We start from the raw sequence: 14,675 nt of genomic DNA, 5'->3' as shown, positions 1-14,675 counted from the left end.
GGGCCCGGGCTGGGGTTCTTGGATGTGGCCTGCTGGTCATTGCCACCCCCTGGTGGTCTCTTATGAAAAAGCAGCCTCACCCACCAGCCAGAGATGCTCCTGCCCTCTCCTCCTGCTCCTACCTTTCCCCTCCTGTCTTTCCCCATTTCCTTCCCTCTTTCCTCTCCTTTTCTGCTCAGCCAATTGCTCTGCTACCCGATGGACAGAGCCTTCACCTTAGTGCACTAGGTTAAAACCTGGCTCAGGCATCCACCAGCTGTGTGACCTTGAGCCAATGACTAAACCTCTCTAAGACTCAGTGTCCTCATCTGGAAAATGGGGATTATAAGTCCTGAAGGTAAAACGAGATAATCCATGTAAAACACTTAGAACAGTGCCTGCCTCAGTAGATGTTTGATATTTGTTATTATTATTAACCTCATGCCTAGCACTTGGTAGTTTGCTTGCTTTGTTCTTCATCCGGATAACCTAGGCTGCACATCAGACTCATATGGGTACTCCTAAAACATACCCATGCCTCTCCATCCCAGACCAGTCAAATCAGAAATCTTTGGTAATGGATCCAGGCATTGTATTGTTTGAATTTTTAGTTTATTTTTATATTTATTTGTTGGTATCTTTTAAAGCTTCCCAGGTGATACATATGTGCAGCCAGCCTGTGAACCACATTGGTGACCAACAGTACTGGGTTACCTGGGACTTTCCTAGTTTTAGCACTGAAAGTCCCACGTTCCAGGAATCCCCTCGGCCCTGGGCAAACTGGGATGCTTCGTCATCCCCTCCCCAAAGGAATGAACCCATGTTTTCTGAATCTCAAATCAGGACACACGGTCTGAACACAGACGACTGGAAATCGATTCTTTGAAAGCTCAGCTTGGGGCAGTGGGTCGGCTGAAGTGTCAGCCCGTGCGTGGCAGGAGCAGGGCTCTGAGGGGGAGAAGGCCCGGCTGTGGCTCAGTCAGACAGGTCCCTGTCGTTGGGCCCCCCAGGGCTCCAGCCGCTGGCCGCCCGCTCCATGGCCTTCACCCAGCGATCCTTCAGCTCCTCGGTTTCGGCCTTGAAGGTGTAGAGCTGGCCTGATTGTTGCAGCTGGAAGACCCGGGGGTCCGCCTGGGGCCCAGAGGTCACCTGGTAGCCCAGCAGGGGGATGGAGGTGTGGGCCCGCATGTCCTGGGAGGGGAGGGCAGAACTGTGGGCCGCTGTCCTCCCATTCGGCGCCACTGCCTCAGATGGCTGTTTGGAAGGTACCAGGCACATACCTGCCTCTTGCCCCGCAAAAACCCATGAAGTGGGGTGGGGTGGCAGGAGGGCATTGAGGAAGAGGACTGGTCACCCCCTGAGGGCAAAGCAGTCGCGACCTGGAGTCTGGGCCCAGCTCTGAAAGCCACTAACCCTGTGACTTGAGGGAACCAGGTCCTCACTGAGCCTCATCTGACTTATGGGGCCAACAGTACTCACCCCCACCGCCACCCCTGACACACACACATACTGTGAGGAGGGGCGGGGCATGGCATTACCTGAGGGGCAGCGTAGACATAGAGCACGAGGGGGTCATCCCGGGGGATCACGCACCAGCCCCGGGACCCACTCTTGCCCCACTTGTCCCCGAGGAGCTGTAGGAAGCTGCACATTAGGCTCTGCTCGGACCCTGCCGCAGCTCCTTTCTGAAACCAGAGAGAGGGACTGTCAGGGAACAGGGCACCCACTACCTGACAGATGTTGGTCATTAGAAATCACTCTTTCTAAACCTTTCGGCAACCCTGCAAGGAGGTGTTATTTGTCCCTGAGGCTCAGAGAGGTCCCATCAGGGACTTGCAGTCACAGAGCTGGCCAGTGGCAGAGCTGCAGTCAAACCTCAGCCAGGCTGACCTCTGCGCAGGTGCTGGGAGGGCTTATCCCCTGAGAGCTGCCCCAGGGAACAGAATTGGAGCCTGAAAAGGGGCAGACAATTCCTTCTCTCCAGGAGCAAAAGCTGTGTGGTATGGTCTAGTGATTGGGGAGGGCATGGGCAGGGCCGGGGCCTAAAAGAATGAGGGAGGATTGGAGAGTGGGCAGATGTCAGTGGAAAGGAACCAACTTGAACCTGGGAGCTGAGTTCAGCTGGAATACGCTGGGGTCTTCTCCCACCTCCCAAGGACAGTGGGATGTCAATCTGGCTTTAATGAGGGAGTGGCAGAGGGGCGGGGGTAACCAGTGGCTGGGCTCGGTGCTAGTGCCCCAGAGGTGCTGACCAGCAGTGGGAGTGCCTGGGCGGGGGGGAGTGGCTCAGCCCCAAGGACAGCAGAGAACATCTGTGGTAGAGATCAGAGAGCTGGTTCCTAACTCGCTGTGTGACCTTGGATGAGTCACTTCTCTGGGCTTGGGTCTCCAACCAGCTGGTCCCTGAAGTCCCTTCCAATTACAATGGAGTCTCCAGGCTGCCTCTTCCCTGCAGTGGGACTCTGACCTGCAGCCTCAGTATCCCCATCTGTAAAATGGAATCAGCCGCACCAGCTCTTTTCACCTCCTGGGACTGCTAGGGCAGGGCATGGGGATGTGAACAGGAGTGGTCCAGGGGGCCGTGCGATTATCGGATGAGGATGCAGAGGAAAGGTGGAGAGCCTGGGCCACAGCCTGGAGCCAAAAGTTGCTTCTATTTGGTGACAGGCCCAGCTCTGTTTTATTTGGCCAGGGCCGGGCCGGGGTGGGGGTGGGGTGTTCCGTCGGGGGGCTGTCTGTGGGCAGAGAGAGAAGGACAGGGAGTGTGACCACGGCAGGCTTGTTCCTCAGCACTGAGGACAGTGCCAGCACTTGGTGAGGCCATGCACACATTTGCCTAGTAGAGGAAACCGGCCCTCACCTCCAGGATGCCACGCCTCTTGTCCTCCTTGTCCTCAGGGAGCACGTTTCCGGTGAGGAACGCATAGCAGTCTAAGCAGACTCGGTTGGGCCTGTTGTCATCGTATTTGAGTTCAGCCCGGTAGTCGGAGCACCTGGCACACACCACCTGGGGGAAGACAGGCAGGAGAGGCTTGGGGGCTGAGGTGAGGCATGGAGGTCGCCGTTCGTGCCTTGGCCCAGAAGGTGAGGACGTGAGAGCAACCCGAGACCGGAGGAAGAAAAAGAAAGCTTCAGGAGAGAGATGGAGGCAGAGCTGGGCATCCCCTGCGCTGGCAGAGGCCCAGCCGCCTGGAGGCTGCAGTGCAGGGGGAGAGGGCCCGCAGCTGGGGGCTCGAGGCCCGGCCCCCACTGCGGGAGCTCAACCTCTCTCCCTTCACGTTCCCCGTTGTGAGGGCAGCTACTGATCCCGGGGGCTTGACCTGCACACACCCCTTGCATCTGATCACTTCTCTGAGTGCTCTCTCTCCCCTCTGCCATCTCACATGACTCCCAGCAACCCCACCAGGTGACCAGCCCTGGGACTTTTACTCTCACCTGCAACGAGGGGACAGTGACTTGACGAAGGCCACAGAGCTCTCTGGCAGCAACTGGCCCTCCTCAAACAGAAGGTGTCTTTACCATTCTACAGTTTAGCATTAAGAGTCATGCAGATTTTGCAGTCCACCCAATCCTAGAGTCAAACATGTTCTGATACAAAAATGATGAGCTGGCTGTTTTTGCCAGGAAGACCCGCCATGTGGAGTTTGTGGAGTGGCGCCCGGCCCCCAGCCCACCACGGAGACGTCCCCAAGAAGGCCGTCACAGATCAGGCTGGGGAGATCGGGTGAAAGAGGCATGAGGAAACCTGGGGAGAAACACAGGCACTGCAGGATGTGACTTCCAGGAAGACTGGAGTGTCACAGTGAGTCCAGGATGTGGGATTGGAAATGGGGGCAAGAGATAGAGACTTGGACGAAGGGTTATTCATCAGGAAGCCGGTCTGTGTGCCCAGCACAGCACGTGGCCTGGGAGGGAGCCACAGGGGACGGTCTGGGCTTGCCCCACCGTCACCAGGATTCCTGTCTGGCAGGCGGGGAGGCAGAAACTGGGCACCCAACCACAGAAAGGATGACTCACAGAGTACAAAGGTTCGTATGGGCAGGAGAAACCCCAGAATCGGGTGCCTCATACAGTCCCACACACAGGGCTTCAGCTACCTTGAGAATATTTTATTTTGTTTTATATTGAGATTTAAATTTTTTAAATACAATTAGCATGTATTTATTTTCTCTTCTCTCCTCTACCAACTTTTTATTTTGAAAAATTTCAAACCTGAAGACAAGTTGAAAGAATAATACAGTGATACCCCCACCACCAAATTCACGAATTGTGAACATTTTTGCACTTTTGAGTTCTCCCTCTCTCCCTTTCTCTCTCTCTCTCTCTATATATATATACATATATATACACACACACACACACATACATATATATGTTTTTTCTGAACCATTTGAGTTTAAATTATAGTCATCAGGTCACATCACCCTTAAATATGTAGCTGGTGTCTCCTAAGAACAAGGGCATTCTCCTCCCTATCTACGATGTCATGATCACACACAGGAAATTTAACATCGATACAATATTGTTACCTATATATGCTTCATAATCAAATTTCCCCCAATGGTCCCAGTAATGACTTTTGTTTCTGGTTCTGTTTTTCCCACCCAGGATTCGATCAAGGATCATACATTTCATTTAGTTCTCAGAATATTTTATTTCTTTTTGTCCCTGGAAGGCAGGTACATGGGTGTTGTTATATTGTTCTTTGTGCCTCTTTGTATTTCTTAACTATTTAAAATAATTTTTTAGAAACTACTTACAAAGTTACAAGTGTGAGTAGACTCAACTCTTATTTACTGATGTGACTCACCGAAAATGGAAACTAATCCCCAGATCCTTTCTATTTGGCTGTGGTATGAAACTCACTTACACCTGAACATAGGTGTGTCCCAGTCCTAGAAATTTACTTTGTGTCCTGATTGCAGTTTAACACATTTGGGGACGCCTCGCTGACTGGCCCCAACCTGCCCAGCTGGTCTCCTCCTGTCCCCCGAGGTCATTAAAGACGGAGGTCATTAAAGGGCTTCTCTGTTTGCAGAGTAAATGGAGAGGGTTGTAATGTCAACAGAGAACAGCTCAAGTACAGCAAGTGCTTAAAAAGCAGCCGCAGAGCACAGGGAGATCAGCTCGGTGCTTTGTGACCGCCTGGAGGGGTGGGAGGGGGAGGGTGGGAGGGAGGGAGATGCATGAGGGAGGGGATGTGGGAACAGATGTATATGTATGACTGATTCACTTTGTTATAAAGCAGAAACTAATAATAAAAAAAAAAAAAAAAAGCAAAGCAAGATCTGCCTCTGATAACTGGGCCTGAGCTGACAAGAGGGAGGAGTGGTTCCTTCCTCAATCAGCTGGTGGCTGTTCCTCTGAGTGAGGCTGCCCAAGTGATTGAGGAGGGGGAAGGAAAGGGGGACAAAGAGAGGGAAGGGGGTGAACCTTCTTTTGTTGAGTCCTCACTACCACCCTGGAGGTAGGTGTTACTAATCCCCATTGTACAGGTGAGGAAGCTGAGGCTTGAACCTGGCGGGCAGAGTTAGCAGAAGAACCGAGCAGGTGCTGGAGTGCTGAGGGTTTGCCAAGAAGAGGAGGGGACAGTTAGCTGAGATTGGTCAAGAAAAGAGGACAGTGAGGGGTGGGTGAGTAACAGGCGTGGGGCTAATGAGGTGGTGGATGAAAGGCCCGACAGGGGCTGAAGGATTTGGGTGCCCCCACCCTGGAACTGGAGACCATTTCCTGGTGCTGGGCCCTGGGGGTCTTGGGAAATGGTGGTGAGGAAGCAGATGAATGAATAGGATCAGCTTTGGGGAGTGTCTTGAGCAGGTCGCTTAACCTGTCTGAGCCTCACGTCCTACCTGCAGAACGGGGCGAACAGCCGACCTGCTTCACACGTGGGCACCATGAGGTCCAAACAAGGTAGCTCACACACCTGGCACAGTTAGCGCCCAGTGCTTCTGGCTGTACCGGTTGAAGCGGGCAGGGTTGGCAGGGATGGGAGGGCAGGGCCTGAGCTGGGAAGGCAGAGGCCGAGGTGGGTACTCACGTAGCCGCAGGCCCGGCAGTGGTGGCGGCGGCGCATCAGGGCGTTGAAGGGCTCCTGGCAGCGCATACACATGGTCACCATCTTGTCACGGACCCACTGCGGCGCCCGGAGGCCCAGCTTCTCGGACTGCAGCTGTGAGGTGGCAGGGTGGGCACTTCAGGACCCCCTGTACCCACCTGCTTGTGGCAGAGATTATGTGTGCTATGTTTCCCAGTGGCTTCCACACGAAGCAGACTGGACGAATAAAGACCACGTAAAGGGGAGGTCAGTTACTATGAGTCCTATTTTACAGGTGAGGAAACTGAGCCCCAGAGAGATCAAGGGACTCAGCAAAGGCACCCAGCAGGCCAGAGTTCAGAGCTCAGATCTGAAATCAAGTCACAGACGCTCTCCATAACTACCACCCCACCTGCCTTCCACCTTCCCTTGGTCTCACATTTTTCAGGCACTTTCAAAACCCAAACCTGGACGTGCGCTCACTCCCTCTTGCAAGAACAACGGAACCACGACTAACTGCTGAACAATCATTGACAGGAAGACAATGGAATTCGCCAAAAAAGATACCCCACATCCAAAGACAAAGGAGAAGCCGCAATGAGACAGTAGGAGGGGTGCAATCACATAAAATCAAATCCCGTTACTGCTGGGTGGTGACTCACAAACTGGAGAACACTTATACCACAGAAGCCCACCCACTGGAGTGAAGGTTCTGAGCCCCACGTCAGGCTTCCCAACCTGGGGGTCTGGCAACAGGAGGAGGAATTCCTAGAGAATCAGAGTTTGAAGGCTAGTGGGATTTGATTGCAGGACTTCGACAGGACTGGGGGAAACAGAGACTCCACTCTTGGAGGGCACACACCAAGTAGTGTGCTCATCAGGACCCAGGAGAAGGAGCAGCGACCCCATAGGAGACTGAACCAGACCTACCTGCTAGTGTTGGAGGGTCTCCTGCAGAGGTGGGGGGTGGCTATAGCTCACCATGAGGACAAGGACACTGGCAGCAGAAGTTCTGGGAAGCACTCCTTGGCATGAGCCCTCCCAGGGTCTGCCATTAGCCCCACCAAATAGTTGGGTAGGCTCCAGTGTTGGGTCGCCTCAGGCCAAACAACCAACAGGGAGGGAACCCAGCCCCACCCATCAGTAGACAAGTGAATTAAAGTTTTACTGAGCTCTGCCCACCAGAGCTCAACACCCAGCTCTACCCACCACCAGTCCCTCCCCTCAGGAAGCTTGCACAAGCCTCTTAGATAGCTTCATCCACCAGAGGGCAGACAGCAGAAGCAAGAAGAACTACAATTCTGCAGCCTGTGGAAGGAAAACCACATTCACAGAAAGATAGACAAAATGAAAAGGCAGAGGACTTTGTACCAGATGAAGGAACAAGATAAAACCCCAGAAAAACAACTAAATAAAGTGCAGATAGGCAACCTTCCAGAAAAAGAATTCAGAATAATGATAGTGAAGATGATCCAGGACCTCGGAAAAAGAATGGAGGCAAAGATCGAGAAGATGCAAGAAATGTTTAACAAAGACCTGGAAGAATTAAAGAACAAACACCTAGAAGAATTAAAGAACAAACAAACAGAGATGAACAATACAATAACTGAAATGAAAAATACACTAGAAGGAATCAATAGCAGAATAACTGAGGCAGAAGAATGGATAAGTGACCTGGAAGACAGAATGGTGGAATTCACTGCTGCAGAACAGAATAAAGAGAAAAGAATGAAAAGAAATGAAGACAGCCTAAGAGACCTCTGGGACAACATTAAACGCAACAACATTTGCATTATAGGGGTCCCAGAAGGAGAAGAGAGAGAGAAAGGTCCTGAGAAAATATTTGAAGAGATTATAGTCGAAACTTCCCTAACATGGGAAAGGAAATAGCCACCCAAGTCCAGGAAGCACAGAGAGTCCCAGGCAGGAAAAACCCAAGCAGAAACACGCCAAGACACATAGTAATCAAACTGACAAAAATTAAAGACAAAGAAAAATTATTGAAAGCAACAAGGGAAAAATGACAAATAACATACAAGGGAACTCCCATAATGTTAATAGTTGATTTCTCAGCAGAAACTCTACAAGCCAGAAGGGAGTGGCATGATATATTTAAAGTGATGAAAGGGAAGAACCTACAACCAAGATTACTCTACCTGGCAAGGATCTCATTCAGATTCAATGGAGAAATCAAAAGCTTTACAGACAAGCAAAAGCTAAGGGAATTCAGCACCACCAAACCAGCTCTACAACAAATGCTAAAGGAACTTCTCTAAGTGGGAAACACAAGAGAAGAAAAGGGCCTACAAAAACAAACCCAAAACAATTAAGAAAATGGTAATAGGAACATACATATCGATAATTACCTTAAACGTGAATGGATTAAATGTTCCAACCAAAAGACACAGGCTCACTGAATGGATACAAAAACAATACCCATATATATCTTGTCTACAAGAGACCCACTTCAGACCTAGGGACACATACAGACTGAAAGTGAGGGGATGGAAAAAGATATTCCATGCAAATGGAAATCAAAAGAAAGCTGGAGTAGCAATACTCATATCAGATAAAATAGACTTTAAAATAAAGAATGTTACAAGAGACAAGGAAGGACACTACATAATGATCAAGGGATCAATCCAAGAAGAAGCTATAGCAATTATAAATATATATGCACACAACATAGGAGCACCTCAATACATAAGGCAACTGCTAACAGCTATAAAAGAGGAAATCAACAGTAACACAATAATAGTGGGGGACTTTAACACCTCACTTACACCAGTGGACAGATCATCCAAACAGAAAATTAATAAGGAAACCCAAGCTTTAAATGACACAATAGACCAGATAGATTTAATTGATATTTATAGCACACTCCATCCAAAAACAGCAGATTACACTTTCTTCTCAAGTGCACAGGGAACATTCTCCAGGATAGATCACATCTTGGGTCACAAATCAAGCCTCGGTAAATTTAAGAAAATTGAAATCATATCAAGCATCTTTTCTGACCACAACGCTATGAGATTAGAAAGCAATTACAGGGAAAAAAACCGTAAAAAACACAAACACATGGAGGCTAAACAATACATTACTAAATAACCAAGAGATCACTGAAGAAATCAAAGAGGAAATCACAAAATACCTAGAGACATATTACAACAAAAACACGACAATCCAAAACCTATGGGATACAGCAAAAGCAGTTCTAAGAAGGAAGTTTATAGCAATACAAGCCTACCTCAAGAAACAAGAAACATCTCAAATAAACAATCTAACCTTACACCTAAAGGAACTAGAGAAAGAAGAACAAACAAAACCCAAAGTTAGTATAAGGAAAGAAATCATAAAGATCAGAGCGGAAATAAATGAAATAGAAACAAAGAAAACAATAGCACAGATCAATAAAACTAAAAGCTGGTTCTTTGAGAAGATGAACAAAATTGATAAACCTTTAGCCAGACTCATCAAGAAAAAGAGGGAGAGGACTCAAATCAATAAAATTAGAAATGAGAAAGGAGAAGTTACAACGGACAGCGCAGAAATACAAAAGCATCATAAGAGACCACTACAAGCAACTCTATGCCAATAAAATGGACAACCTGGAAGAAATGGACAAATTCTTAGAAAGGTATAACCTTCCAAGACCGAACCAGGAAGAAACAGAAAATATGAACAGACCAATCACAAGTAATGAAATTGAAACTGTGATTAAAAATCTTCCAACAAACAGAAGTCCAGGACCAGATGGCTTCACAGGTGAATTCTATCAAACATTTAGAGAAGAGCTAACACCCATCCTTCTCAAACTCTTCCAAAATACTGCAGAGGAAGGAACACTCCCAAACTCATTCTATGAGGCCACCATCACGCTGATACCAAAACCAGACAAAGATACTAACAAAAAAAGAAAATTACAGACCAATATCACTGATGAATATAGATGCAAAAATCCTCAACAAAATACTAGCAAACAGGGCTTCCCTGGTGGCACAGTGGTTAAGAGTCTGCCTGCCGATGCAGGGGACACGGGTTTGTGCCCTGGTCCGGGAAGATCCCACATGCTGTGGAGCGCCTGGGCCCATGAGCCATGGGTGAGCCATGGCCACTGGGCCTGCGTGTCCGGAGCCTGTGCTCTGCAATGGGAGAGGCCACAACAGTGAGAGGCCCACGTACCGCAAAAAAAAAAAAAAAAAAAAAAAAAAATACTAGCAAACAGAATGCAACAACACATTAAAAGGATCATACACCATGATCAAGTGGGATTTATCCCAGGGATGCAAGGATTCTTCAATATATGCAAATCAATCAATGTGATACACCATATTAACAAATTGAAGAAGAAAAACCATATGATCATCTCAATAGATGCAGAAAAAGTTTTTGACAAAATTCAACACCCATTTATGATAAAAATTCTCCAGAAAGTGGACATAGAGGGAAAGTACCTCAACATAATAAAGGCCATATAAGACAAACCCAGAGCAAACATCATTCTCAATGGTGAAAAACTGGAAGCATTTCCTCTAAGATCAGGGACAAGACAAGGATGTCTACTCTCGCCACTATTATTCAACATAGTTTTGGAAGTCCTACCCATGGCAATCAGAGAGGAAAAAGAAATAAAAGGAATACAAATTGGAAAAGAAGAAGTAAATCTGTCACTGTTTGAAGATGACATGATACTATACATAGAGAATCCTAAAGATGCCATCAGAAAACTACTAGAGCCAATCAATGAATCTAGTAAAGTTTCAGGATACAAAGTTAATGCACAGAAATTTCTTGCATTCCTATATACTAACAATGAAAGATCAGAAAGAGAAATTAAGGAAACAATCCCATTCACCATTGCAACAAAAGTAATAAAATACCTAGGAATAAACCTACTTAAGGAGGTAAAAGACCTGTACTCAGAAAACTATAAGACACTGATGAAAGAAATCAAAGATGACACAAACAGATGGAGAGATATACCATGTTCTTGGATTGGAAGAATCAATATTGTGAAAGTGACTATACTACCCAAAGCAATCTACAGATTCAATGCAGTTCCTATCAAATTACCAGTGGCATTTTTTACAGAACTAGAAAAAAAAATCTTAAAATTTGTATGGAGACATAGAAGATCCCAAATAGCCAAAGCAGTTTTGCAGGAAAAAAAACGGAGCTGGAGGAATCAGACTCCCTGACGTCAGAATATACTACAAAGCTACAGTAATCAAGACAATATGGTACTGGCACAAAAACAGAAATATAGATCAATGGAACAGGATAGAAAGCCCAGAGATAAACCCACACACCTATGGTCAACTAATCTATGACAAAGGAGGCAAGGATATACAATGGAGAAAAGACAGGCTCTTCAATAAGTGGTGCTGGGAAAACTGGACAGCTACATGTAAAAGAATGAAATTAGAACACTCCCTAATACCATACACAAAAATAAACTCAAAATGGATTAGAGACCTAAATGTAAGACTGGACACTATAAAACTCTTAGAGGAAAACATAGGAAGAACACTCTTTGACATAAATCACAGCAAGATCTTTTTTGATCCACCTCCTAGAGTAATGGAAATAAAAACAAAAATAAACAAATGGGACCTAATGAAACTTAAAAGCTTTTGCAAAGCAAAGGAAACTACAAACAAGACGAAAAGACAACCCTCAGAATGGGAGAAAATATTTGCAAATGAATCAATGGACAAAGGATTAATCTCCAAAATATATAAACAGCTCATGCCGTTCAATATTAAAAAAACAAACAACACAATCAAAAAATGGGCAGAAGACCTAAATAGACATTTCTACAAAGAAGACATACAGATGGCCAAGAAGCACATGAGAAGCTGCTCAACATCACTAATTATTAGAAAAATGAAAATCAAAACTACAATGAGGGGCTTCCCTGGTGGCGCAGTGGTTGAGAGTCTTCCTGCTGATGCAGGGGACACAGGTTCATGCCCCGGTCCAGGAAGATCCCACATGCTGCAGAGTGGCTGGGCCCGTGAGCCATGGCTGCTGAGCCTGCGCATCCGGAGCCTGTGCTCCACACGGGAGAGGCCACAACAGTGAGAGGCCCGCGTACCGCGAAAAAAAAAAAAAAAAAAAAAACTACAATGAGGTATCACTTCACATCAGTTAGAATGGGTATCATCAGAAAATCTGCAAACAGCAAATGTTGGAGAGGGTGTGTAGAAAAGAGAACCCTCTTGCACTGTTGGTGGGAATGTAAATTGATACAGCCACTATGGAGAACAGTATGAAGGCTCCTTAAAAAACTAAAAATAGAACTATCTTATGACCCAGCAATCCCACTACTGGGCATATACCCAGAGAAAACCATAATTCAAAAAGCCACATGCACCCCAATGTTCATTGCAGCACTATTTACAATAGCCAGGTCATGGAAGCAACCTAAATGCCCACTGACAGACGAATGGATAAAGAAGATGTGGTACATATATACAATGGAATAGTGCTCAGCCATAAAAAGGAACAAAATTGGGTCATTTGTAGAGATGTGGATGGATCTAGAGACTGTCATACAGAGTGAAGTAAGACAGAAAAACAAGTATCGTATATTAATGCATATATGTGGAACCTAGAAAAATGGTACAGATGAACTGGTTTGCAGGGCAGAAATAGAGACACAGATGTAGAGAACAAACATATGGACACCAAGGGGGGAAAGTGGCGGGGGTGGGGGAGTGGTGGTGGGATGAATTAGGAGATTGGGATTGACGTGTATACACTAATATGTATAAAATAGATTAATAAGAACCTGCTGTATAAAAAATAAATAAAATTTAAATTTAAAATTCCCCCCCCCAAAAAAAAGAAATGTTGGGAGATGGTTCTCCTAGGGTCTCTTGTGTTTCCTTTTTTCTGGACTGTCTTTTCAAGAATCTTCCTATAGCAATCAGCCTTGAAAATAGATGTTGTCTCTCTAGAGCATAGGGCAGACATGTTCACTGCACATTACAAAAGATTCAGGGACTGATTTGCTTTTATTTGCTGACATAGTCAATTCTGATTCTTTCAAACTGAGGACCAGTCCCTGCCCTTGGAGCATGAATTAATAGAGATAAATGAAGAACTCTTGGAAGATAGCAAAAAAAAAAAGAAAAAAGAAAAACCCAAACCTGCACACACACCGCCCCCACAGCCCGAGTTATACATATAGATGTAAAATCCTTCCTAGGGGTAGTTGCACATAAAGCCTCCCAAAGGAATTTTTTGCTAATGGGGGAATCTCTGGCATTGAGTTTCTGAGTAGGGTGATGTTGGCGTGTGTGAGCTTCCCCTGATCCCTTCAAATCATTCATGGTGGGTGACACTCTCCAGCCCTCCAAGCTGGCCTAGGTAGAACAAAGAGAGGGAATCATTCCTGTGTAAGGCTGGCGGCTCCAGGAGGGATACAGAACCTTCATTTACCTCCTGCTCCTGGGTGTCTCCCTCAGGGCTCTGGACCGCAGCTTTGAAGGTTTCATTCCGCTTCTCGATTTGGTCAATGGCGGCTTGGCAGGCCTGGGGCAGGTGGCGGAGCACAGGGAGGTGGTTAGGGGGGCGGCAAGAAGGGCTTGCTCATCTGTGAATCCATCTACACATTCCACAAACATTGCTAAAAGCCTACTGGTTGCTAGGCGTTAGATTCTAAGTGTACATTGCCTGATTTAAGGGAGGAGAAAATATTAGACCCAGATTACAGATGTGAAAACTGAGGCTCAGAGACATTAAGTGACTTGCCCCAGGCCACCCAGCTAGGCAGTGAGAGGCAGCAAGATTTGAACCCAGGTCTGACTCCAACTACTACAGAGCAACTTTGAGGAAGAACAGGGAGCAAGCAGGTGGGTGTGCACTCACACACACACACACACACACACACACACACACACAGCATCCCTCTCTCCCCCGCAGCCTGGGTAGGGAGGTCAGAATCCTAGGGGCCCTGGAGCATTCTGATACCTGCAACCAGGAGATCATTTCCTCCTGGGACCTGCTCGGAAAGTGAACACAGGTGTTGAGGAGAGCAGCCCCTCGTAGTTTTCCCATCTCGCCCGGCCCTCAGCCTGCCTGCCTACCGGGCCCGCAACTCCAGGGTGCGCTGCTTCCCAGACACCAGGAAGGAGTGGGGGAACTCGGCGTCAGTCAGCTCCCGCACCTGCTCGGAATGGGAGGGAGAGACTGCTCAGACTCGCCCACCCGCCCCCCAGGCACTGTGGCAGGGAGGTAGGTGAACTGTGCCCCAAGGACAATTCAAATTAGAGACAAGGATAGGGAGCTTGTTCAACTGCTCCCTAATCCCATCAAGTCAAGCAAATGCGCCTGCAACCTGGCCTCGCTCTGTACAGCAAATGAGACTTAGGGCTCCGGGAACTTTAGCAGGTAAGTTGGCCCAGTGTGAGGAAAGCGTGATGGCTCCTGACAAAGGAATCACCCAAAATGGAAACTGGGTCACAAATTGGGTTTGGGGACACAGCTTTTTCAAGACCAAATGTACGGCCTAGAACAAGACCTTTTTACCCCATAGAGTGAATGGAGGAATTGATCACCCAATTCACAGATCCAACAGACCCCCCACTTCCTGTCTTTTACCATCCTTGTCCCAGAACTCCACAGGTCCCGAGTCCGTTATGAAAGCCGCCCATCA

The 14,675-nt window shown here is 47.3% G+C and overlaps 1 protein-coding gene across 1 annotated transcript in view; it reads right to left on the bottom strand.

Annotated features, from left to right (window-relative positions):
- Positions 1 to 619: 619 nt before the first annotated feature.
- FGD2 (FYVE, RhoGEF and PH domain containing 2) overlaps positions 620 to 14,675 on the bottom strand; it is a gene marked incomplete at its 5' end in the record, with an annotated part of 28,304 nt that continues 14,248 nt past the window's right edge. Inside the window, 7 exons of the mRNA XM_079712765.1 lie at positions 620 to 1,170; positions 1,518 to 1,664; positions 2,840 to 2,986; positions 6,017 to 6,148; positions 13,460 to 13,552; positions 13,991 to 14,021; positions 14,107 to 14,186. Coding sequence (XP_079568891.1) covers positions 955 to 1,170; positions 1,518 to 1,664; positions 2,840 to 2,986; positions 6,017 to 6,148; positions 13,460 to 13,552; positions 13,991 to 14,021; positions 14,107 to 14,186 — 846 coding nt within the window. The 3' untranslated portion in view covers positions 620 to 954. The remainder of the gene's footprint in view (positions 1,171 to 1,517; positions 1,665 to 2,839; positions 2,987 to 6,016; positions 6,149 to 13,459; positions 13,553 to 13,990; positions 14,022 to 14,106; positions 14,187 to 14,675) is intronic.

The sequence above is a fragment of the Hyperoodon ampullatus genome (assembly GCF_949752795.1).
Source record: "Hyperoodon ampullatus genome assembly, chromosome: 10".
NCBI classification, from domain to species: domain Eukaryota; kingdom Metazoa; phylum Chordata; class Mammalia; order Artiodactyla; family Ziphiidae; genus Hyperoodon; species Hyperoodon ampullatus.
This window is presented reverse-complemented; position numbering and strand designations above follow the sequence as displayed.